The following is a 26,705-nucleotide window of genomic DNA, read 5'->3' as shown; positions in this document are numbered from 1 at the left end:
CACTGAGGTAAGAATTGCAGGAATACAGGGATGTATTAAAAAGTTTCTATCCTTAAGGAGTTTACAGTCTAGCAACTGATTCATCGGCAAACATTTATTAAGCGCCTGCTATGTTTAAGTTATTGTACTTGGCACTGGAGATAAGAAATAATGAAACAATTCCTACATACAAGAAGCTTACATTCTAACAGAGAATGTAGGTGTATCTAAATGTATATATTCTAACTGATATCATATTACTTGCTTTCCCAATGAGCAGGGGAGGGGCAGAATGGAGAGAGAGAGAATTTAGACAGCCAAAGTTTTAAAAATGACTGTTAAAAAAAAAACAAACAAATAAATGAATGAATGAATGAATGTAAAAAGAATGAATCCTAAGTAGGTAAATACAAAGTTTGGAAAAGACAGTACTAGTAGTTGGAGAACAAGGGAAGGGTGTATAATGTGATGCTTGAATGGTATTTTAAAGGAATAGATGGTTCTTTGAGGCAGAAGTAAGGAAGAAGAGCATTCCCAGGATGGGGACTAGCCAGTGCAAATATACGGAACTGGGAGGTGGGACAACACATGTGGGGAAGCAAAAAAGGACAGGTTGGTTGGCTTGAAGAGAATGGAAGGAGAAATTTGTCCACTGAGGGGGGAAAGATAGGTTAGGGCCAAGATGATGGTAAAGGAAGAGCCTGAAAGTGGCAAGGAGGAACAAGGTATATTCTAACTCTCCTTCCAAGACAAGTTTGTGAAGGAATATGAAAGAAGCACAGGAAGTGCCACAAAGGATGACCAGTGACAGTGTTGTTGCTGTGCATTAATAGATGGGAAGAGTGTGAGACAAAGGAGGTTAGAATGAAGGGAAGTTTGTTCATTGCAGACTAGGGATTCTACAGGGCACAGAGGAAATGGTGGGCAGGATGGAGTTGAGGAGAATAAAAATACAAGAATCAGAAGTGGGGGTAGGGTAGTTCTTACATTCCAATTTTAACTGATACAATAGTTGCCTAATATATAATACCAGACTACATTTTTTGTATGTGAAAATAACATAACTACTCTATCATGAATGTTCCGAGTTGTTTTTTCTAGGAGGAATGGCATGACTCCAATTTAATTACATTACATTGCCTAGTCCTCATTTGGAACAACACATATTTGCATGCTTCCTGGCTAGGGGAAAAGCTAAAGAAAATGAAATAAAACTATCTGATCCATAAAATGGTTGAATCTACAACTTTGGTACATTGTTATTATATAATAGCTATAACTAAATTGCACAATCCTGACAATTTTCATGATAATACTTCTTAAATCTTGAAAGGGCAATTTTTTTTATTTTTTGCTTTCAAGAAAGTTATAATCTCAAATGTACTGATAACTTATTATCCAATATACTTTTAAAATTTTCTGTTATGGTCCATTAAAAAGCATATTAAAACAAACTTCCCTGTTCCCCAATCTCATCAAGATTATTGGTATTGTGTCATTTTGGGGCAACTAGGTGGTGCTAGAGCAAAGAGTCTATAGTCAGGAAGACCCAAATTCAGCCTCAGATACTACATTTTATTTAAAAATTAATAACATGTTCTTCTGAGTCAAATTTATGAGAATATAAATCATTCTCTAATTGATAAATGGTCAAAGGACATGAAGAGACAATTTTCAGATGAAGAAATCAAGGCTACATAAAATCACATAAAAATGATCTAAATCACTCTTGATTAGAGAAATGCAAATTAAAACAACCCTAAGGTACCACCTAATATCTATCAGATCGCCTGATATGGCAGAAAAGGAAAGTTATATTAGCTGACAGGGATGTGGGAAAAGTGGATCACTAAAGCATGACTACTGGAGTTGCGAATTGATCCAACAATTCTGGAGAGCCATTTGGAACCATGACCAAAGGGTCTATATCCCAAAGAGATTTTTTTTTTTAATGGAGAAGGACCTATTTGTACAAAAATATTTTTAGCAGTTCTTTTTTGTAGTAGCAAATAATTGGAAACTGAAGGATTGTCCATCAATTGTTGAACAACTGAATAAATTGTAGTATATGATTGTAATGGGATACTACTGTGCTATAAGAAATAATGAGAAGGATCATTTAAGAAAAACCTAGAAAGACCTACATGACTTAATGCAGAGTGAAATGAGCTGGACTAGAAGAATATAGTACACAGTAACAGTAATATTATTTGATGAACACTTATGAATGACTTAGCTATTTACAGCAATACAGTGATCCAAAAGAATCCTCAAGGACTCTCTTGAAAATCACCATCTGCCTCCAAAGAAAGAACTGAAAGAATCTGCATGCAGACTGGGAGATACTATTTATTTCTTCACTTTTGTTTGTCCAAGTTCTCTTTCACAAAATGACTAATATGGAAAAATGTTTTACACTATTACATATGTAAAATCCCTATCAGATTGCTTACTGTCTTGGAGAGGAGGGGAAAGAAAGGGAGGGTGAGAATATGGCTCAAATTTAAAAATAAAACAAATGTTATGAAAATTGTTTTTTCACATAGTTGAGGAAAGAAAGAAAATATTTTTTAAAATGTCAGTTAGTGATTTAAGTTAAAGACAGATTTCACTAGACTTCCACTTTGCTACACAAATTCAATATGGTAAAATCTCGCCACCTAGTGGTCAAGATGAGCTATCACAACAAACTAGTATGGTTCTGACTTTTATTGTAGGATCGATAAAATTTAAAGCAGCAAGTTGTATCATTTTTAGAGAAAAATATGTTGAATCATGTGAACTTTCCCTACACAAGTCCCTCCTCATTCAGGCCCACCCTATCCCACTTCATTTCCAATTCTGAATTTACTTCAGCTTTAAGTGACTCATATTTCAAGTGCTTTGTGAGATTACTACCCATCTATAGATACTCCAGGTAGGCTAGTCTCCTCAAGTCTTCCTAACATAGTACATTTATTCTCATCCAAAACCTTTTGCTCACACTCTCTCCTCCATCTCCCCCACTTTAACCCTCCCCCAGTCTATATATTAAATTTCTATCGTGTTTCAGGGTTTCCAAAGTGCATGATATATATTACAACTGACCCTCATAACAATCTTTTGTAGGAGGCAATGCAATCATTACCTCCACTGTATAAAGAAAGAAATTAGAACTCAGAGGCAAAGTGAATCACCCAAAGGCACAAAGCTAGAGTGTAATAAAGCTGAGCTTCAGGTTAAGTCTTGTGACTTCATATCCATCCCTCTTTCCAAGGAAAATCTTTCAGTTTTTCATAATTAATTTATACATTTTAAAAATGCTTATTTGTGGATGGGTCTAACTCATATCTTCCCTGTTCCCTCATTCTACTCACCTTTAAGTTATATTTATCCCACTTTTTTAACTCCTAAAAGATATTCTGTGAAAATACAGTTAAAATTTTATTCAACAAAATTTTGTCACATCTTTTTTCTTTAATTCCATTGCACTTAGACAATTAGAGTAGCAAAGTAGGTCACTGATACTTGTTACCTGAAATAGAGATAAGGAAGGCAAACATTTCAGGAATGGGAGTCAAACTGAAAAGGCCTAGAGCATAGTAAGTCCAGTTTGGCCAGTATGAAAGTTAAGGTGGAGGAGGAATAAATGTCTGGCATTATATACAAGCCAGAGGAGTTTGTAACTTTCACAATAGCAGCAAACCTTTTGCAATTTTCTCTCCCTGTTTGGTGCCTCATTTAACAATAATAATCAGTCAAAGTTCTCTACTGTTTTACCTTTCAACATATGCAAAGGAGAAGCCTTGTTAAATAAAAGCTTCTGAGGTGCTTTTTTGCTTTACCAAGACTGAGCAGTAGGTTCTCAGTACAATGGGTGGAGCTCTCATGAGGAATTAATAAGAAGATATGGACTTGCATTATGAAAAGGTGTGGAGGTATAATCTGCACCTTTGAAGGGGCTACCAATACTAATGGGACCAGATAGCCATCAAAGAAATTATATTACTTAATCCTCACAATAAAATTTTATAGTAGGTAGGACCAAAAAAACAGTTTTAAAGGTAACAAATTGGCAGTTTCTTTCCTATGCTTCCAAATGCAAAGAAAAGACACATGCTTTACTCCTTGAGCCATGTTTTTTTCTATATATAAAATAAACTTGGGCCAAACTGATTTTTAAGTCCACTTCTTCCAGCTTCATCTTTTGAGTCTAGTGAAAGAACATCACTACTGCTGGGTAAATCATCTGTCCTATCCATAAAAGGGACTATTAATTTTATCTTGTTTCTGAACTTAGCTGGTATTGCTCCCAAAGTTAGTAGAGCAAAATAGGACTCTAGTGACACCTAGTGATCTTACATATTTGAAGTTCAATTGCTCTGAATATTATAGCAAAATGGCTAGGGATTAAAATTAGTCATTTATTTTGTAAAATCTAGATGCAACTGGAAAATAATACTTGTGACATTTACTTCACAAGGTTTATTGTGAGGCTCAAATGAAATAATTCATTTAAAAGGCATTTTACAATCCTTTAAGTCCTATGTAAATATCAATTGGCATTATTCTTCTTTCATAAACACTATTTACAAAAAAAAAATGAGTTTAAGTATTTTTATCTTAAATGCCAATAAACTTTAATGAATGTCATATTTTAAAAGCCTAACAACTTTGCCTTTAGTCAATCACTAATTAATAATCTCCACAAAATAAATTCATCTTTTAAAATTATTAGTATATTCTCCTCTAAAGGAAGGGAAACTTGTCTGTCACTTCTCAGCACTAAGAGGTTAAGATCATGTTAACTGCTGTCTAATTTTTTCCTATTATAAGCATCTAAAAAAGAATACCATACACAGAAAACCAATTGGGTGGTTGTAGTTGAGTAATGAACTTGACTAAAGAACACAGAGATGTTGACTGAATTAATGAGGGTGGCAAAAAAAGTGAAATATTCACGGGCCACAGACTGTGCCTATTATCTTGGTTTTACCAGTTAAGTGGAAATGTTTATGGGAAACAGGAAGTTGGAAGCTACAGAAGTCAAAGTCTTTGAATAGGAAAAGGATTTCAGTCTGATGGAATTATGTAGACAGCTGACATGCAGAACTCAGGTTCAAAGATAACGGTACAAGTTTTTAGCCAGGACAAGGACTAAGTCTAGGATAGTATATGGAGATCTACTAAGCAAAACATATTATAACATCATCTAGTGCTTTTAGGAAAATAGCCCAGGTAGAAGGGGATGGGACATGTATATTTGAAAACTTCTCAGGCTGAGGGCAAGTACAGTATGACTTTCTAATTTGTACTTCCATAGGATAGCTTAGAACAGAGATGTCAAACTCAAAACCCACTGGCTATTTGATAGATTAAAATTTAATTGGTAAATGTTTAACAAAGTGAATTGAAATATAATGCAATATAGATTATGTTCATTTATGGCTAAGTTCAATGTACAGGCCACAGGGATCCATTTCTTTTTGAGTTTGACACCTTGAATAAGTCAGATCTTCAAAAATAAATGCTAGCAGGGGTGAGAAACATATTGGCTTTGTAAAACTCAAATTACCTTAGCAAGAAAATAGAGCTTAAGGAAAATTCCTGTGGAAGGCCAGGATCAATGGCTAAGATTTCTATAATTTTAAACCTTTAAATATTTCCCTGTACTGATAAACAGTAAAAACAAATACCTTAAAAATAAAATAAAACTGTTACATATTGATTGCAGAATCATCAGATTAGATAAGAAAGTATTCTGTACATTAAAAAAAAGAAAAAGAAAAAAGAAAGAGAAAGAGAAAAAAAGAAAGTATTCTGTTGCTAGGTGCATAGGGAAATTCATTTGATAGAAGGAATGACTCTTCTTTCCCCTAGATCAGGGTTTTTAATTTGGAGTTTATGAACTTAAAAAAATTTTAATAACTATTTCAACATGATTGGCTTACTTTTCAATTTTATCTTGAGCATTTAAAGACATTCGGAATAGAGGACAGGCTTCACTAGACTGCAAAAACGATGCATGACATAAAAGAAGGGAAGAAATCCTGCCCTAGGAGCCTGAAAATTTGGACTACCCAGATCTTCTATGAGGAATTGAGGTCCACTGAGAACTTTATGGAGAGTAAGGTTCTTCTTCTCCAAGCCTCTAGTCTAGGGTTTCTTAATCTACAAAACAGAGTTCAGAGTTCTATGAACTTGGTTGGGAAAACTCCCCATTATATCTTTATTTCAACATAACTAGTTTCCTTTGTAATCTATGTATTTTATTTTATTCACTTAACATTATTCTAAGAAAGGGTCCTTAGACATCACTAGACTGTCAGAGGGATACATGACAGAAAATAGCTTAAGAACTTTTGTTACTGGATCCACTGGGTGCTAAGGGTGGGGGATAAGACAATGTGATAAGCCACTGTGAGCCAATAAGTAACTAGAGAAAGAAACCCATTTGTAAAAGCTCATATGTCAAGCAGCCGATGTGACAAGGGAATCACTTTAAAAGACTGATATATATTAATTTAAGGTCACCAAGGAATTCAGCTATGTAATTCCTAAATGAAAACTCAAGTCAGCTGTCAACCTTTTATGGAGTTTAATTTCAATAGGAGGAAGAAAGGAATTAGAGATAGAGAGAGAGAAAAAGGGAGAGAAGGGAATAGGGCTTAAATACCCCTTCTGTTTAGGCTGGGCCAAAAGGCCCAAGCCCTTAGATAGCTGAGGCAAAGAAAAGAGATCAGTCCCTATTACTCACGTGACCAAAATGGAGAAACAGTCTCAGAGGCCCCCACCTTCAGCTTCCTTCAGAGCAAGCTTCTCAGAGCCACACCAACCACACTGACCAACTTCTCAACCCCCACCCCGAGTCTTCAGACTCCCCTATCTTTAAGGAAACCATCCAAGTTGCCTCCCCTCAGTCCTCACATCTACCAATCACCTGTCCCTCAATTTCCCTGTGCCAATGGAGGCTCTAGCTTAAACCCAGGACCGCCCAGAGGTCTCTGGCTTTTGCACATGTCTGTTGAAGGTCATATTTTCAAATAATTAAATCTTTGATCCTTTGCTACAGCCCTTTCTAAATCCTGTTAACCTGAGTAGGGTAGAGAATGGAATAATTAAATTTTGATCTAGGCTGCAGCCCTTACTCAATCCTGTTAAGGCTGAATAGGGTGGAGATTGATTCCAAGTATCTCCATTGTATCAATTCTAAAATCAATCATGACTCAAAGAAATTCCTGTTCTATGCTTAAGCATAGGTCAAAGTCCTTTCCATTGTTCAGCAAAAGGTTTCTGTCCTAAAGTAATCTTAAGAAGGGAAGAGAAGGAACCTCCCATGCCAATGGGGTTCACATTCCAATAGTCAAGACCCACTATCAATAGGAAATTTTTCAAGTATGAAATTTCCCAATGGTGAAATTTCCAACATTTATAAGTCTAAGAAATTTTGAGGTTTACAATGAGAGACTTGAACCTGAATATAAGGGAAGGGTAGTGAAATAGAGGCACCTTGAATGACATAGTTATCCAGCTACAAACATGCTCTGCACAGACATGTATGCTAGCCTGCTTATCCCTGCTCTTCCCCATCAGAGAAGGAGAACAGCTAGCAACTTTGGCTGGGAACTAAGAAGACATCTGTTGGGAGAGAAAGAAAACTATAGGGACATAAGGGAACAAGATAAGATTCCATAACAAAAATGTGTGATACGATCTGCTAAAAATTGCTAAGAGGCAAGGCCTGAAGGTCAAACATGTTAGATAAAAAGAGCATCATTAGGGATACTGAGAGCTATAATCAATCAATCAACCAACAATCATCTATTAAATGCTTTTTATGTATCAGGTGCAGTGCAAGGCTCTGGAGATCCAACGAATAAAATAATCCCAATCCAGGAGATTTTATTGTTATTGCTTCATTATTTGATCCCATTTGGGTTCTTCTTGTCAAAGATTCTTAAGTGGTTGGCCATTTCTTTCCCTATATCATTTAAAGATGAGGAAATTGAGGCAAATGGGAAAGTCACACAGCTAGTAAATGTCTGAAACCAGATTGAACTGTAGAAAATGAATCTTCCTGACTCCAGGCCTGGTATTCTATCAACTGTGCCACCTAGCTGCCCTATAAGAAAAGGAGCTTTCCTGATAGCTGGCTCTAGGTATAGTGAGGTGAGCTATAGAAACAGAGTAGTTGTATAAAGGAACATTTACTGCCATCGAGGTACAATGCCTAGAGGTCCCTTAGGAAGATCTATCAAGGAATGCTTTAACAGTCAGAGGCTAGATATACCTCTGCAATAAAAGCTACTTAATCAGATAGGCTAACATGACAGCAAGAGAAAGTAATGAATGCTGGAGGGGATGTGGCAAAATTGGGACATTAATGCATTGGTGGTGGAGTTGTGTATTGATCCAACCATTAGGGAGGGCAATTTGGAACTATGCCCAAAGTGCACTAAAAGACTGTCTGCCCTTTGACCCAGCCATAGCACTGCTGAGTTTATACCCCAAAGAAATTATAAGGAAAAAGACTTGTTCAAGAATATTCACAGCTGCGCTCTTTGTGGTGGCAAAAAATTGGAAAATGAAGGAAAGTCCTTCAATTGGGGAATGGCTGAAGAAATTGTAGTATATGTTGGAGATGGAATACTATTGTGCTAAAAGGAATAATGAAGTGGAGGAATTCCATGGGGTCTGGAACAACCTCCAGGAATTGATGCAGAGCGAAAGGAGCAGAACCAGGAAAACATTGTACACAGAGACTGATACACTGTGGTACAATCCAATGTAATGGACTTCTCCATTAGTGGCAATGCAGTGATCCTGAACAACTTGGAGGGATCTATGAGAAAGAACAGTATCCACATTCACAGGAAAAACTGTGGGAGTAGAGACAGAAGAAAAACAACTGCTTGATTACATGGTTTGAGGGTGATATAATTGGGGATGCAAACTCTAAATGATCACCCTAGTGCAAACAACAACATGGAAATAAGTTCTGATCTAGGACACATATAAAACCCAGTAAACATGTAAAACCAGGAAGGGATGGGGGAGGGAAGGGAAAGAATATGATTCTTGTAATCAAGAAATAATGTTCTCAATTGACTAATTAAATAATTTTTTTTAATTAAAAAAATAAATAAAAGCTACTTAATGGTGATTATCATGATTTTCTATGAGCTCTGTCTGATATGATCCATATTTGTATTGTAGAGTCACTAACTAAACCTGTTCCTATTTTGAGTTTGAGTACTTTTATATTTGCCAGTGAATATATCTCTAGGTTTAAAGGTGGCAGGAATAATATTCTTCGACTATTTGTATGTAAACAATGAGCTTGAGAAGTTCACCCAAAGAATGTTCAAGTCCTTCAGGTCAGGATGGAGCCTCTAACATAGGGATTATGATTGATTATTACCCCATCCTTATCTTTCTCCTACTTCTCTTTGCATTTGGTTAACAGAATTTTAGAACTAGAAGAGACTTTTAGAAACTCTATGGTCCAAATGAAAATGAAACATCTTATTAACTCTTTTTTACAATGAACTGACAGAGCAAATGAAAAGAAATTCCAATTAGTTGGTATTGCTGCTACCAACAACTTTAATGAAGATTCCTAGGATCCTAGATCTAGGATTGGAAGGAATCTTAAGAGCAACTGCATCCAAACCTCTCAATTTACAGGTGAGAAACCTGAGGCTCAAGGAAGTTATGGCAGTTGTCCAATGTTAATATAGGTAGTAACTATCAGAAGTGGGCTCTGCTCTAGGGCCTTTAATTCCAGAGTTAGTTCACTCTGCACTGTATTACACTTGCAGTATTATGAAGATAAAAGAGAATTTTCTCCATAAATTTTTTTGATTGTGAACTTCTATTATTCTCTATAGAGGGTACAATGGAAGGAGCACTAAACATGTAGTCGAAGGATTCAGGTTTAAATCCTGCTTCTCTTTGACTTTGGGCAAATCATTTAAATTCACTGAACCTCAATTTTCATAGTTATAAAATGAAGGCAGGAAGAATTAATGTCCCTTTCAATTTTATGTCTAGAATTTAATGATCTTCTCCTGAGATCCTTTTACTGTCAAATTTCTTGATCTCAGAAACTCTCAGACATGTCTATATACTAGCCTGAGGTCAATGTTTAGCAGTTACCAACTCTTCACTTGACTAGTTCAGGAACTCCCAAGTCCATTCAGGTGCAAACCAATTAACAAATACATGCAGAAACTTGTAAAGGAATGCCAGTCTCCTAAGGACTGGGAAGACCCATTCCCTCCAACCATTCCCCCTTTCAGTATCTAGCAGAAACAGACAGAATTAACAATGTAGCAGATTTATATGGCATTTCAAGAGCAAAATAACACAATGGGTTAAATCCAAACTCAAGTTCCCTAATACTTTCTGCTGCCCCCTTCCCCCATTCTCCCATGTGTTTGGATAACCTTCAAGCAGATTAGAGAATGGCTTAAGTGTTTATTACAGTGGCCAATTCTACATAGTGAGAGTGGATCTTGTTTAGTGTAACTTCAGGAATGGAATGGACATTAATGGCTATTCCCAAGCTCCATGGTGGTTAATGAACCAATGTGTTGGTTCTATGACTAAGGTATTTTCTCTAGCTGTCCCCCATCCCTGAAATGTTCTCACTCCTTTGCTCTGACTGCTGACATCTCTGGCTTCCTTTAAGTCCCAAATAAAACCCCATCTCTACAAGAAGCCTTTCCTAAAAACTTTTAATTCCAAAGCTTTCCCTCTCTGAATTATTTCCTATTTATCTTGTACACAGCTTGCTTTGAATATAGTCGATTGCATGTTGTCTCCCCAGCTAGACTGTAAGTTCTGACTCTTTTGCCTGTTTTCATATCCCCAGAGCTTATTAGCACATTGCCTAGCAAAAAGTAGAACATAAAGGTTTATTGAATGCATAAATATTGAATAACTGAAGTATCATGAGTTGACTAATTATCAATAACATGATATACTAACACCAATACCATGATGTTATTTTACCTATGTGGTTGATCCAGACCATAAACCCTAAAATTTCCATGCCCCAAGCAGTCTTAGGATATATAGTAATGATTTAAGCATTTACTATGTGCCAGGCAATAGGAAACACACAACCAAAAAGAAAAAAAAAAGAAAAATTTTAGGAGATGTAAGGAGCAGGCAAATGGATGTATGGACAACTTAATTTTGGGAAAGAGACAAGAAAGCAAAGATAAGAAATTGCAACTGAATTGAGCTAAAGAAGCTAGAGATTCTAAAAAGAAGGAATAAACAGGAAGTGAATTCCAGACATTTTATGCAGGAATTCTAGTCATGGAGTCACAGGGTAAAAAGTTTTACTTGGGGAAAAGTTAAATATGGGCAAGTCATTTGACCCCCAATTGCCTAGCCCTTACCACTCTTTTGTCTTAGAAGTGATACTTAAGGGGGCAGCTGGGCAGCTCAGTGGATGGAGAGCCAGGCCCAGAGATGGGAGGTCCTGGTTTCAAATATGGCTTCAGACACTTCCCAGCTGTGTGACCCTGGCCAAGTCACTTAACCTCCATTGCCTAGCCCTTACCACTCTTTTGCCTTAGAGCCAATACACAGTATTGATTCCAAGATGGAAGGTAAGGGTTAAAAAAAAAAAGTGAAACTTAATATCAATTTTAAAATAGAAGGTAATAATTAAAAAACTTTTAATAATTATTTATGTATTCTCTGGTTGGTGGAACAGTGGGCCGGATTCAGGAAGACTCAGTTCAAATCTAGTCTCATATACCTCCTACCTATGTGACCCTGGGCAAGTCACTTACCTGTTGATTGCCTCAGCTTCCCCCAAAGTGAAATGGGAATAATAATATCAACTAATTTCTCAAGATATTGTGAGGATCAAATGAGATACTGCTGAAAGTGTTTACTTAGCACCATGCCTGACATATCCATGGTAGGTGTTTATGGTATGTATCAAATACACAGGTGAATTAGCATCATTGTGTTGATATTAATATATTACTGATAACAATTCATGATTCTTCACAGTCACAAAACCAATCCATTGGCCTAGGAGCAACCATGGTGCTGGGGAACAGCATTTATGTCCACCCCATTCCTAGAATTTCACTAAACAAGATCCATCTCCATTGTGTATAATTGGCCATTCTGAATCTTAATATAAAATTCTAGGCTCCCTAAGATCTTCTGGGCTAGCTTAAAAAGCTTACTCCTTTTTCTTCCCTTCCCATTCTAATCAAACAATAGAGGTATACTGGCATACAAACAGATGTATAGGAAGCAACCTGTATATTCTTATTCTAATAAAAAAAGATAATGTGTGAAACACTTTACAATACTTAAAGGTTCCATAAAGGTGAGCTAACAAAACCATTTCTAAATAACAAAAGACAGGAAAAAGGAATCTGAGATATGTTCTGTGATTCCCAGGGGAATTCAGTAGTAGTTTAGTAAGAAGTTCTCAGGCTGTCAAAGCATTTCTAACACTTACCCTTTCTCCACTTCTTCACTCAAACATATTGGGTATATAGTGTGATACACAAGATAAATGAAACATGGTACTTTCACTTCTTAAGATATTAATAATAAGGCAGATGATATGATGGTCTACTTAAAGAACCCCAGAAAATCAACTAAAAAGCTAGTTGAAATAATCAACAACTTTAGCAAAGTTGCAGGATCCAAAATAAACCCACATAAGTCATCAGCATTTCTATATATCTACAACACATCTCAGCAACAAGAATTAGAAAGACAAATTCCATTTAGAATCACCCTAGACAATATAAAATACTTAGGAATCTATCTGCCAAGACAAACACAGGAACTATATGAACACAACTACAAAACACTCCCCACACAATTAAAACTAAATCTAAACGATTGGAAAAACATCAACTGCTCATGGGTAGGAAGAGCTAACATGATAAAAATGACCATCCTACCCACACTTATTTACTTATTTAGTGCCATACCCATTGAACTACCAAAATTTTTTTTCACTGAATTGGAAAAAAACATAACAAAGTTCATTTGGAAGACCAAAAGATCAAGGATATCCGGGGAAATGATGGAAAAAAATACAAAAGAAGGTGGTCTTGCAGTCCCAGATCTCAAACTATACTATAAAGCAGTGATCATCAAAACAATTTGGTACTGGCTAAGAGACAGAAAGGAGGATCAGTGGAATACACTTGGGGTAAGTTACCTCAGCAAGACAGTCTATGATAAGCCCAAAGATCTCAGTTTTGGGGACCAAAACCCACTATTTGATAAAAACTTCTGGGAAAATTGGAAGACAGTATGGGAGAGATTAGGTTTGGATCAACATCTCACACCTTATACCAAGATAAATTCAGAATGGGTGAATGACTTGAATATAAAGAAAGAAACTATCAGCAAATTAGGTGAACACAGAATAGTATACATGTCAGATCTTTGGGAAAGGAAAGACTTCAAAGCCAAGCAAGAGCTAGAAAAAAATCACAAAATGTAAAATCAATAATTTTGATCACATCAAATTAAAAAGGTTTTGTACAAACAAAACCAATGCAACCAACATAACATAAAACATAACAAGCTTCATAACAAAAACCTCTGACAAAGGTCTAATTACTCAAATTTATAAAGAATTAAACCAATTGTACAAAAAAATCAAGCCATTCTCCAATTGATAAATGGGCAAGGGACATGGATAGGCAATTTTCAGTTAAATAAATCAAAAATATTAATAAGCACATGAAAAAGTGTTCTAAATCTCTTATAATCAGAGAGATGCAAATCAAAACAACTCTGAGGTATCACCTCACACCTAGCAGATTGGTTAACATGGCAGCAAAGGAAAGCAATGAATGCTGGAGGGGATGTGGCAAAGTTGGGGCATTAATGCATTGCTGGTGAAGTTGTGAATTAATCCAACCATTCTGGTGGGCAATTTGGAATTATTCCCAAAGGGCAATAAAAGACTGTCTGCCCTTTGATCCAGCCATAGCACTGCTGGGTTTGTACCCTAATGAGATTATAGGAAAAGGAAAAGGAAAAAGACTTGTACAAGAATATTCATAGCTGTGATCTTTGTGGTGGCCAAAAATTGGAAAATGAGGGGATGCCCTTCAATTGGGGAATGGCTGAACAAATTGTGGTATATGTTGGTGATGGATTACTATTGTGCTAAAAGGAATAATAAAGTGGAGGAATTCCATGGGGACTGGAACAACCTCCAGGAATTGATGCAGAGTGAAAGGAGCAGAACCAGAACATTGCACACAGAGACCTATATACTGTGGTACAATCAAATATAATGGACTTCTACATTAGTGGCAATGCAGCGATCCTGAACAACTTGTAGGGATCTACGAGAAAGAACACTATCCACATTCAGAGGAAAAACTATGGAAGTAGAAACACAGAAGAAAAACAACTGCTTGAATACATGGGTAGAGGGGATATGGCTGAGGAGGTAGACTCTAAATGAACTTCCTAATGCAAACACCAAAAACAAGGAAACAGGTTCTGATCAAGGACACAAGTAATACCCAATGAAATTTCCCATCAGCTGCAGGAAGGGTGGGGGAGGGGAGGGAGGGAAATAATGTAACTCTTGTATGCAAGGAATAATGTTTTAAATTGACTAAATAAATTAATTCAAAAAATAAATAAAATAAAATGTCATTTCCACTAGGGGAAAAAAAGATATTAATACTAAGGCAGAACTGAATAGAAGATAAAGTAGGTTTGCTTCTTGTTAGGATGAGAAATTCAAAGGCCAAAATGCAAATTTTGCCTATAAAGTGGAAAAGTCTTAAAAATACTATTTTGATCTATTTGGCTCTAAAATTCATATGAAGAAGCAGAATGTTTTTTATGACAGTCTTAGAGTATAAAATTATTTGGAATGATCACACTGTCATCAGAATGAATTGAAATACTTTTGCAGAACAATAGACAGTTTTGCAGCAAATGTATTATATAAAAAAATTTAATATATTGTATGCTTGAAAAGAAAAAATTTATTTCTGAAATCCTGTTTTAAGCATTACTTACTTTTCAACCCACAAGACTGAAACGAGCTTTACACCGTACTTCTGTGCTTTGTTCCAAGTGCTCTGATAGCCTTCCTTAAATATAACATGAGTTACATTTCTGTTAAAAGTTTTTGAAACCTATGGAACCACATGAAAGAGAAAATGTAAAATGTTATTAGTTAGTACTTAAAGTTATGAATTTATCAGACCAAAATACATTTCAATCATTCCTTTAAATGGTACAAGAGAAAAACAATCAGTGCAATATACTAGGGAAGCAATCAAAATAGGAGACAGATATTTGATAAACCCAAGAATATAAATTATAAAAACAATTTGGAAAAACTAGTCTAGACCAACCTATTATACCATATACCACACTAACTCAAATTAGGTATTTGATCTAAATATAAAAGGTCTATTTAGAAAGACAAGACAGGGCAATTAGGCAGCACAGTGGATAGAGCACCAGGCCTAGAGTCAGGAGAACTTGGGACTTAAGAGATTTCTTAGCTGTGTGACCCTGGGTAAATCACTTGATATCAATTGCCTAGCCCTTACTGCTCTTCTGCCTTAGAATCAATACTTAAGGTATAGGCCTATGGGGAAGGGGGGGAGGGGATATGAAATAAGGAACCTTTTACAAAGTATTGCAAAAGAGAGCATTTTTTTAGTATTTAAATTTTTCATTTGATATCATTAGTTTTAACCTGAACTCAAATATATATATTTATATCCTTACCCCTTCCCTAGGTAGCAAATAATCCTTTGTAACAAAACATAGGGGAAAAAAGTTGAATAAAATGAAACAATATATCAACCAAGTCTGATGTGCACAAAATATTTTAGACTCATAAGTCCCCCACCTAACCACTTTGAGGATACATTATAGCAGAGATTCTTTTCTATATGGATTGACTAGAGGGCCACTGAAATCCCTTCCAACTTTTGAAATTTGTGATGAGTGAACCCAGCAGATAGAGGAAAGAAATTCCTTGCCCCCCTCCATTTCTTCTTAGGGTACAAGCCTCCTCATTTTAATTACAAAGCATTAAATGAAGGTTTGGTTGTTCTTTCCACTTGAATTATTTTTGTCATTGTATAAATTGTTTCTTTGGTTCTGTTTAATTTGTACTATCAATTCATGTAAGAGTCTACATTTTTTTTTAATAAATGTTCTCAATTCATCATTTCTTATGGTACAGCAACACAAGATGAAGAGGATAGATTGTGAAATTTTCCACTAAACCAGTTATTTCTAACAAGGGTCCCACCATCTTTCCAATCACTGTCATTCATAACTTCAGTGTTATCCTTAAGCCCTCACTGTCATTTTCTCCATGTGGCCAATCACTTCTTTCACACACAGCCTTCTCTACACTCATACAGGTAGAACCCTAGTTTCAACTCTCATAATCTCTTGACTGGATTGTAACAGTAGCCTTCTAGTTGATCTCACAACTTAAAGTGTCTTCCAACTTCAAACCATCCGCCACAAAGCTGCCAAAATAATTTTGGCACAGGGTATATGACTAATCACAAGTCTACCCATGCCCCCTAACCTTCAGCACCAAGTTTTTCATATCCAAATGATAGTCTCCCTCTTTCCTCATCTGTTACTATATAACTGTTATGTATTTTGTATCATATTTTATATATGTGTGTATTTTGTATTACATTGTATTATGTATGTATATATCTATGCCACCTTTTCCTCTCCTCTTCTGAGAACATAAGGCTGGGAATGTTGCCTTTTTATCTTTGTATTCTTATATCTTTTATCCAAGTAAAATGTTTGGTACATTCTAGCCACTTAATAAATACAGTAAACTGACTGATTAATTGATATAGAACAGTTATAATAAAATACTTGCTACTATAAAATCCCCTAGGAATGAAAAATTTTAGATAATTCTTTTGGAGTTATCATAAAACATCTGATGTTAGTAACAATAGAAAGAACATGACTTGGTATCCTAATCTCAGCTCTGCTACTTAAAACTGGGTATTTGAGCAAGCTGCATTCTCTCTCTGGGTCTTAATACTTTATAATGAGGGAGAGAGATTCAAAGATGCATAAGTTCCTTACCAATTTATAATCTATGATTCTATAATCTATGCAGTACTTGTCCCCCTGCCACCTGATCTCTTCTGTATCCTATCGTCACTAGTAATTTACAGCACAGGAAAAAAGGAACCTTCCATTAGAGATCACAGACATGTCAGATACACAATGATGATAATAAAAGTAATTCATTTTACTTACTCTTGCTCCCATACTTAGGAGTTGATTTACAAACGTTTTTGAATAATTTTCTACTCCACTGGCTGACCATACTTCAACATATGCAACAACATCTGAAAAAAATATAACATGAACTGTATAATACTTCCCCAAAGAGCCTCTTCCCTTAGAGATTTCAAAATACTTTCAGTAAATACTGTTTCTGATCAGGAAGTTTACTTTTTCCTTTTAAATGTCTTTACCAGGTGTGTCAATGGTAAGACCCTGCCAGTAAAGCTGATGTCATTTAATTGATCAAAATGTTGATTAATGTAATAGCCAATCCTATTTCCCAAATAACTTAACATACATGGGTGGTTAAGAGGTTCAGTGGATAGAGTGTCAGGCTTTAAGTTGGGAAGACTCATCTTCATGAATATAAATTTGACCTCAGACATGAGCTCCAAACCACTTACATTTTATTTCCTTCAGTTTCCACATCTGTCAACTGAGCTGGAGAAGGAAATGGCAAACTACTCCAGTATCTTTGCCAAGAAGACACCAAATGGGGTGACAAAGAGTCAGCTATGACTAAAAAACACTTGAACTACAACAACTATTACTATCTAGCATACTCAAGAAAGAATCCTATTATTAGGAGGTTGATTGTATAATTGTTGGAGTATTCCGCTCCTTTCTCTTTCCTCAAAACTTACCTTTTGGATGCTTCACTGCTGACTAACAAATTTGCCAGAGAACAAAGAGAAAACATGGTGTGCAAATCATTCTGCTGCTCAACAAGAGTTATAGCAAGATTGATTAGTAAGAAGTTGACATTCCTTAAAAAGTTTAATTATAGAATTCATCCACTTACTTGACCCAAATATGCACAGACCATGAATATGCTCTGAATAAGTAGGCGTTCAGAAACCTTTTCTTCTAAATAACCAACTGCACATCAGATTATTTTTAATTTTTCCAGAAAAATTTAAATGGCAACAAATTCATCCTTGTTTTGAACCCACCTCCTAAAGGAAATTAAGTGATTTCCCAGAGTAACATAAGCTGGTAATAGAGCAAAGGAATCTGAGGTCTTCAATACAATTTGGTTCAATAACTATTTACTGAGTTCCTATTATGTGTCAAGCACAGGTCTTTTGACTTCAAGTCTAACATTTTGTCCACTCACCCATGTTAAAACCTAAAAATAACCTTAAATTAAAAGGTAATCAGATAAATTCTTTTAGGAACAAAGAAGATCCTTATACTTCCTTCAGGTTTCCTATTTTCGAAACCCAGAAGTGCTCTCATAGCATACTTGTGTCATTCTTGATTGTATCAGGGTCCCATTGTCACAATGACATTAGACTTTCCTATTACAAACAACCCCCTCCAAAAAAAAAAGACATGAGAATTGAGGGAATTAAGGGGATTAGACCAGCTAAGTGGTTAATTGTGGTAATTTAGCTAACTATACTGATTCCATTTTATGACTCAATTCTGGAGCTTATCAATTATGGATCTAGTTCAATTTCTGTCTTGTGAGAAAATTTTATTCAATTGTGAGAACTGGGAGAAAACCTTATTGGTTTGTTTGAACCTAGATTCAAACCTGTGTGGCTGGGAAATTAGACCATCTCTACCTATTGCTTAGAAACTCTTAAATAAGGACCTAGGTTATACTGACCAGAAACCCAGTCAGATCCAAAGATTGATACAAAGAATGTTCTCACAACTGTACACCTCAAGCAATCCACAAATCTTATCTAATCCTATATTGATCAATCATGTACTGTTTCCATGTTCCTTTGATTGTTTACAAGACACCTAAGAGGTGGGGAAGAGAATACCTATTTTTTGAATTTAGGGAATTGCATTTGTTTACTCTCCTGCTTCCAACTAGTAGTTCTTAATCTTTATCCAGTTAGAGATCAGATTACCTAGCATTATATTGTTTCCTATTATTAATTTGCTTGCTTTGTTTTTCATGTAAGAAGTTTGTCTCCCCATGTATTTGGGGGTCCAGCTCTAAGCTAAGGAAGAGGCCTGGTACAGATTTGTTAAGCAATTGGCTTTCACTGCTTAATAAAACTAAATGTTTCAGTCTTTGTTTGCTCAGGCATTTCTCATCCCCTACAAAACCAAGTTGGGTTTTGTTGTTGTTGTTCAGTCTATTCAGTCATGTTCTACTCTTGAAGAAATTTAGGGTCATTGTCCATTGGGTTTTCTTGGCAAAGATACTGGAATGGTTTGCCATTTCTTTTTCCAATGGATTAAAACGGAGGTTAGTTAAATGACTTGCCTAGGGTCATACAGCTCATGTTTCAGGTCACATTTGAACTCAAGACTTACTGACTCCAGGCCTAGGGCTCTACCCACTTAGATGCCCCTTAAATTAGTATACTTGAGATTAATGAATTCTCCCTGTCATTTTCAACATTTCACTGAATACAAATAGAAAAACATATTAAAAGGATTCTTCTTTGTCAAGTCCTCAACACAAACCTAAATCACATAGTTAAGTGCACGGGAAGTGCACTGCACAGGTCCCCAATTTCAAAGTTGGTGTACTTTCGGCTATACCGCAATATTCCATTGATAAAACATAATTATTTCTGAAGCTGACTAGAATTTACTGAAAAACTAGGCAATGTATCTCTCCAGCCTTAGTTTATTCATCTGTTAAACAGGAATAGTTAAGTTCACAGGATCATAGAGCAGGCCTTATTACCAAACTGGTGAGGAAAAGAATTGCTTTCTAAAGCTTAAAGCAATACAACAAATATACCAAGTGGAAAAACCCTTAATTATTAAAGTAGAATCAAGTGATGGGGGGAGGGTGGTAGAGTAGGGAAAGGGGCAGGTCACATGAAGTGGAACCTTTTAAAAGATAAGTATTTGGGGCTAAAAGTAGGGAGAGAGCTCATAGAATGGAAACAGTTATTATTGTATAGTGCTAGTTGATGTGTGACCTTGGTCTTACTTCCTTCCTTTCCTTCCTCTCCCCTGCCTGGGGTTCAGTTGTTGAAAAATAAATGGTTGGACTAGATGACCTCCCAGCTCTTAATTTTTTGATACTGTCCAACTACTTAGGAGGGCTTTGCTGAGTATGATGGAAGGGGAAGGGAGGCTGGGAAAAGGGGAGCTAATGTTAGTGTATTAATCAACATTTATTGTGCCTGGGCAATAAAAAGAAAGACAAAAGCAGCAGTCATCAAAGTGTTTACATTTAAATGGAGAAGGCAGCATATAATTAGTATTTATTAGATACAAAGAGAATCTGGGCTGAGGAGATGAAGCCCCAAAGGATTAGAAAGTTACATATGAACTAGTCTTGAAAGAGGCCAGGAATTTTAGGACACAGAGGTGAGGAGAGAGAGCCAGTACTAATTCAGAGACCAGAAATAGTGTTGCATTTGAGGAATAGCAAGGAGGCATTGTGACTGGATCCAAAAGTTCATGACAGGGAGAAAAGCTTAAGAACTCCCAGGAAGTTACAGAAGGGCCAAATTATATTTTAAAAGCTCAATAGAAGACCTTATATTTGAAAAGAGTTGGAGAGGGGTAGGTGGCATGGTCAGATTTATGCTTTAGCAAAACACCTTTGATTACTGAAGGTAATGTAGTGGGGAGGAGGCTTGAGGCAGAAATCGGATGACTGGTATAAGCCCAAGTGAGAGGTGATGAGAGTCTAAACTAGGTGGAAGTAATGTAACTGGAATGAAATTGATTTTATGAAGGTATATATATATATAAAACAGGATTTAACAAAAGCTTGTATCTTTGGACATGTGGAGTGAGAGTAAAGAATTAAGGATGACTCTAAGATTGTAAACCTGGATACCCTCAACAAAAATATAGAGGGTTGGGAAAAGTGTTAGACTTTGCAGAAAAGATAATGAGTTCTGTTTTAGAAATGGTGAGTTTGAAATGCCTACAGAATATCATCTGCAGATATGATAACAATCCCTGGAAGCCGATAGTATAAAAAAAAGAGAAAAGGACCTAGACTAGCCCTGGGGACTCAGGACAGGCTTAGATAGAAACAGCAGAAAGAAGTCAGACAGGTAGGAGGAGAAAAAAGGGAAAGAAAAATCATGAAAACTAATTAAGAATATCTAGGAAATGAGAAAAAATGTCAAATGAAATGATGCAGAGGTCAAAATGGATGAGGATTGGGAAAAGGCAAACTGGCAATTAAGAAATCACTGATAATTCTGAAAAGAGCATTTTTAATTGAGTGACAAAGTAGAAAGGAAAGAAAGTGAAGGCATCGTGTGTTGTGTGTTTACACACATATAATGTGGAAGGGAAAGGAATACAGAAAAAGCAAAAACATTTATTTCCCTCAAGGAGTTTACATTCTAATGGGGAAGGCAACATGTAAATGTATTTATCTGAGTGTGTATATTAATCAAGGGATAGTTTCTTTTTTTAAGGTTGGAACAGACATACTCATCTATAAAGATAGCAGAGAAATCACTAGATAAGGGAAATTTAAAATTAAAGAGAGTGGGATTATAGAGGCAAACAATTGGAAGAGGCCATATGGGGTCAAGAGTGCATGTAAAGGTACTGTCCTTGGCAAGGAGAAGGATCACACAAATCTTCATTAGAGACAAGAATAAACAAAGAGATTGTTGGAAAGATGTCTGAAGGATATAAGAAAAGTTTCAGCTCTTGGCACCCTAAAACTGCCACTGGAAGTCTGAGTCTCTCCATTCCTCAAAACCCTTAACCAACTAATTCTCTGATTTAATCATTCCCTCAGAATAGATTCTTCATAGTTGATAAGAATGTGATCCTCAGTTTCAAATCATTCAGCCCTTTAGTTGTCTAATTAATCAGTTCCTACTTTTCTTCTAAATCTGTAGTTATACTTTCTCTTCAGTACCAGAATTATGGATATAAAGCTTAAAGTTCCCTTCCTGTTACCTGTAGAGCCTCAGAAATATAAATTAATCTTTCTGGGACTCAGTTCCCTGATCATTAAAATATAGGGGTTAAACTAGATTACCTCTAAGGTCCTTTCCAGTTATGTATTTGTGATCTTTAGATTCTTTGCCCAAGAGGATTTAGGAGATATAGAACTGAGAGAAATAAGAGGCTGAGAACTGAGGAGCCACCATCTTACCCAGGCACCCAAATCTGAAACTTCAGAATCATTCTCAACTCTTTCTTGTCCCCATATATTAAATTAACTGCCAAATAGTATGCATTCTAGCTCCACATCTCTTTCTTTAGTATTCTTCCCTCCATTCATCTAGGTTTTGGCCTTCAAGCTATTGTAAAAGTCTCCTAACTGGCCTCCCTTCATCCATTTTCTCCCTTTTCCAATATATAATTTTCTACAATTCTGCCAAATTGGTATTTGAAAAGCACAGTTCTGACCTTGTAACCTCCCAGCTCCAGAAATTTTAATGACTCCCACTTATCTTTAAAAGAAAACACAAACTCCTCTATATGGGCATTCAAAGTTCATTATAATTTGGTTTCAATCTATCTTTCTAGACTGACTTCCTCTCCCATGAACTACATTTCTAACTAAATATATTCTCCTTGCAGGACAGTCCATCACTGAGTCTTGACCTTTATAAACCAAGGCCCCTTTGCCTAGAAATATCCTTTCTGCCTCATGTTATCTCCAGCTAAAGAGTCATCTCCTAGGTCTTTCCTAATCCTCCCTTTTAATGCCCTCACACTGGGAAATTACTTTGTATACATTTTGTATTCACTTGTAAGTATATACATCTCCTCTCTCCTCCATCAAAACATAAACTCTCTAGGCACTGTTTTTGTTTTCATTTGTCTTCCCAAGCACCTAGCCCATAGCTTAAAGAGCACACAGGAGGTACTCAATATTGACTAGCAATAATATAGAGCTAAAGGTCCAGTTTTCCCAACTCTTTTTTTTTTAAATAAGAGAAACTGAGGTCGAGAGGTTAAGGAACTTGCTTAAAATCACACAGGGAAGTTAAGTAGCAAAGCCTGAATTGGAAACTTAAGTCCTTTAACTGCAAACACTCCAGAACTCTTTTCTTTGTACTTGGGGTAGAGAGTTGAACCGAGAAGCCTGGTTGCAAAGGAAGGCGGGAGATGAAAGAGGAGAGAAATCGAAGGGGTTAATTTCAGCCTACTCGAGTTTCTAAATTGTTGTCTAAACTGCAACTCAACCGATCTGTCCCCTTCACCCCGGGATTACTGATTTGGGGTTGGTAAAGACTTCATAGGTGATCTAGGCTATCCCTCAGATTTTACGTATGAGGAAACTGAGGCACAGAATTTAGTGACTTGAATATGACCACGATCTGCGTCAGAAGAGACAAGCCCTTTTGTCTTCCCCCTTCTTTCCCGGAGCCCTTAATTCTGTCTCCCTAAAGCTCCCTCCTCCCTAAACTCCCCACCACCACCACCACCCAAGTCCTTTCCCCGATGCCCCTACTTCCCAACCCCCTGCCTGGAGTCGGCGACCAGACATCTGAGGGCTTTTCAGGAAGACTGCTGTGGGACAGGACAGGAAGAGAGGAATGGAAAGAGAAGGTCTAGCCCGTGGTCTCTACCTTTCAGGATGGGCTCGCCCCCGGGGCGCGGGGAAGCCACGGGACCCGGGGCGGCCATAATGCAGCCAGGAGCTGCCCACGCTTCCTGCTCCTGGGCTCAAGGCCCCTCCAGACCTAAAACATTGCGCGTGCGCAGAGAGAAACTCGTAAAGGTCTTCCTGAACTTCAACAGCAAAAGGAACTTTCCTGTTTCCGCGTTTTGGTGGTGACCGAAGCAGGAGCCCGTGAGGGGGACTAGGGGTGGGGCCAGGACCTTTTGTGGGCCGCTTTTACTATGTTTCAGAACTATTCACTCCCCACCCCAACCTTCAGATCCCGGAGACCGACCGAAAGGGCGCTTTCTTCAACTTTTTCTTCCCTAGTCAATTTCTTTTATTTTTTTAAACCCAAGAACGCTTATTTGTTCCACTTCCAGCTTTTATTAACATTGCACTTTAAGACTTAGAAAACACTTTCCTCACATCAGCCCGGACATGTGGATTACTATCGTGACGTCCCCATTACACTTAAGGGACAATGGCAGTAATAAGCCAGCCATCCTTCTTTAAGGCAGAAAAGCGGTTTTGATGCTATCGTCACTCATCTCTCCCCATCTCTCCTCACACTGAAGCAACCAAAACCCGGAGCGGAGTAAGCATGGCTGCGGACCCTGAAACCTATCTATCCAGACAAAGTAACGCCAGACTGGAGCCAGAAGTTTTGGCTTGGTTCTAGGCTTCCCTAATTCAAACAGCCCGCGCGATTCGGCTCCGCCCCTGCTCTTGGGCTGCGCATTGGCTCTCTGCATGTTGGGCGGATCCATCAAGTTCCTAAGAGCTGATCCCTAAGCATTCTACTTAAAATTCACTTAAGAGATAGTCCACAATTCAGCAGATCTAAGGTCTTTATGTATTGTCTGGTCTTGGCTAGGGCCCGTGCTCCTTCCCTGAAAGCCTCCTCTCTGTTTCGGTTTGAGATCTCTGACGTAAGGAAATTGCTTCCCTCTCTGTAGCTATAGTCTTCTAGTATTTAACTTTACTGCAGGAACAATTAGACAAGAAAGAGGGCCTCATTAGGCTCTGAGGCACAGAGAAGCGAGGTATTTACTCACGGTTACTCAATAAAAAAGGAGTTGCGGGACGAATCCGAATCTAAGTAATGCTGGATCTGGTGTCCAGGGACCTGGGTGCAAATTCAGATTCTCCTTATTACATGATCGGTTCCCCACCTTCCCCTGTACTCCCCACCCCACCCCATCCCAAGATTTGTTGCCATATTTACTTAAGGTAAAGAACCTAGATCGTTCTGAACTGTGACACAAAGTGTTATTAAAAACTAGTAGTGGAATTTTAGATGCACGTTTGCTTCTATCTGTAACAGGCTTCATTCATCCTGCTTCCAATTAGATATGTCAAAATCTGGAGTGGTAAGAATATAGATCATTAATTTAGAGCTGGAAGAGATGCCAGGGTTCCCCTAATGATCTAATTTTGCAGTTTAAGACACTCAGGTTCCGAAGGGTTCTTTGACTCATCTTATGCTGTTAACAGCTACTGGCAATCTGAGATCTCTTTTTCTACTCCTCGCTCCAGAATTTTCAGTATTATTTTCTCACAACCCTTTCTTCCCCTTGAATGTAATTCATTCATTTCTAGTTCTTATGGAGCACGTATTTAGGAAGATTAAGTGAGAGGTCTGCTGGTGTTAGGCGTTAGGGGCAGGATTGGGATACCTGTCTTCCTGGCTGTTGAAGACATTTCTCTTTAAGAACCCCTGTTTACCACAAGCAATAAGAAACAGATCATTTGCTTTCAAGATCCCTTCCACTTTAAATATTAGTATTCTAGATTAGGGTGTTAAAGATAAGTAAATAATGCTTTCTGAATTAGAAAACATTTAGATAAATTTAAAGGCAGACTTTGGACTGGAACACTTCTCTCTGAAGCAGATAGAAAAGGAAGAGTAGAAGGTTTTCTGCCCCAAACCTGAAATATTAAAGAAAAGGGTTTGTGGATTTTTAACTAAAGTATTAAGATTTCCTGTCTATAATAATTTAATTAATATTAATTAATTACTTCAATAAATATCAAATAACACAACCACTATGCTAACAAACAACAAACAAAAAATGACATTCCTTAAACTGGTTGCTAATTGTTATGGGCAAAACCTAAGAATTTTGTTCTTGGAGACATTTACTTTGTTGTGTGACATTGTGGTTTCAAACTGTTACAAATTTCAGGGTTGAGTTAATCAGCCGGTTCTCCAGTAGCCCCAGGTCTTGCAGAGTGAATAATACTCTTCATGTTAAGAATGAGTCTTTTGCAAATCAAGAAGGAAGCAATTAAATACAGCATTCTGGATTGTTCAAAAATGATGAAGATTACATAAAGCCCAACTTTTTTCTTGGATTTCCTTCAGTTTGCTCTAGTTTTTTGCATTTTTGCTACTCAAATGCAAATGCTGGAGAGGTGGACTGGGGGTGTTAGAAGAGCACCTGGGTTGTGGTTTAGATGTAGCTGTCTGAGATGAACCGTTCTTAAATGTAAGCAAATTATCAGCTAACATTTATGAAGAATGGTGTGTCCTTTTAACAGTGTTACAATTCTATTTAATAAACACTTATTAAGTGTCGACTATGTGCATTCAAGCACTGTTCTAAAAATTGGGGATACAAAAAGAGACAAAAGGCAGTCCTTACTCTCTAAGTATTAACGATTCAATTTGGGAACTCCCTTACAAACAATACATACAAAACAAACTATATATAGGATAAATAGAAAATTAAGATAGGGAAAAATTAAAAGGGGTCCTAGGCATAGGGTTCCTGTAGAAGGACCAATTTTGGTTTGAATTAAGAAGTCAGGGAGGTCAGTAGGTAGAGCAGAGGAAGAGGACTATTCAAGTTATTGAAGTCAGCCAGAGGAAATGACTTGAGTGAAGAGATAAAAT

The 26,705-nt window shown here is 36.9% G+C and overlaps 1 protein-coding gene across 4 annotated transcripts in view; it reads right to left on the bottom strand.

Annotated features, from left to right (window-relative positions):
- Positions 1–23,930, bottom strand: part of MCPH1 (microcephalin 1) — a 337,814-nt gene extending 313,884 nt beyond the window's left edge. For 2 of the 4 annotated variants that reach the window (XM_007476232.3, XM_056813405.1), the window contains exons 1-3: positions 23,775–23,930; positions 17,257–17,348; positions 15,010–15,128 (exon numbers count right to left, since the gene is read on the bottom strand). In XM_007476232.3, coding sequence (XP_007476294.2) covers positions 15,010–15,128; positions 17,257–17,348; positions 23,775–23,832 — 269 coding nt within the window. In that variant the 5' untranslated portion in view covers positions 23,833–23,930. Of the gene's footprint in view, positions 1–6,715; positions 7,044–15,009; positions 15,129–17,256; positions 17,349–23,774 lie in introns of those variants that run through there. The other 2 variants (XM_056813404.1, XM_056813403.1) reach the window with 2 other exon arrangements.
- Positions 23,931–26,705: the final 2,775 nt, after the last annotated feature.

The sequence above is a fragment of the Monodelphis domestica genome, chromosome 1, assembly GCF_027887165.1.
Source record: "Monodelphis domestica isolate mMonDom1 chromosome 1, mMonDom1.pri, whole genome shotgun sequence".
Taxonomy (NCBI): Eukaryota; Metazoa; Chordata; class Mammalia; order Didelphimorphia; family Didelphidae; genus Monodelphis; species Monodelphis domestica.
The sequence above is the reverse complement of the archived record's forward strand: the minus strand, read 5'-3'. Positions and strand labels throughout refer to the sequence as shown.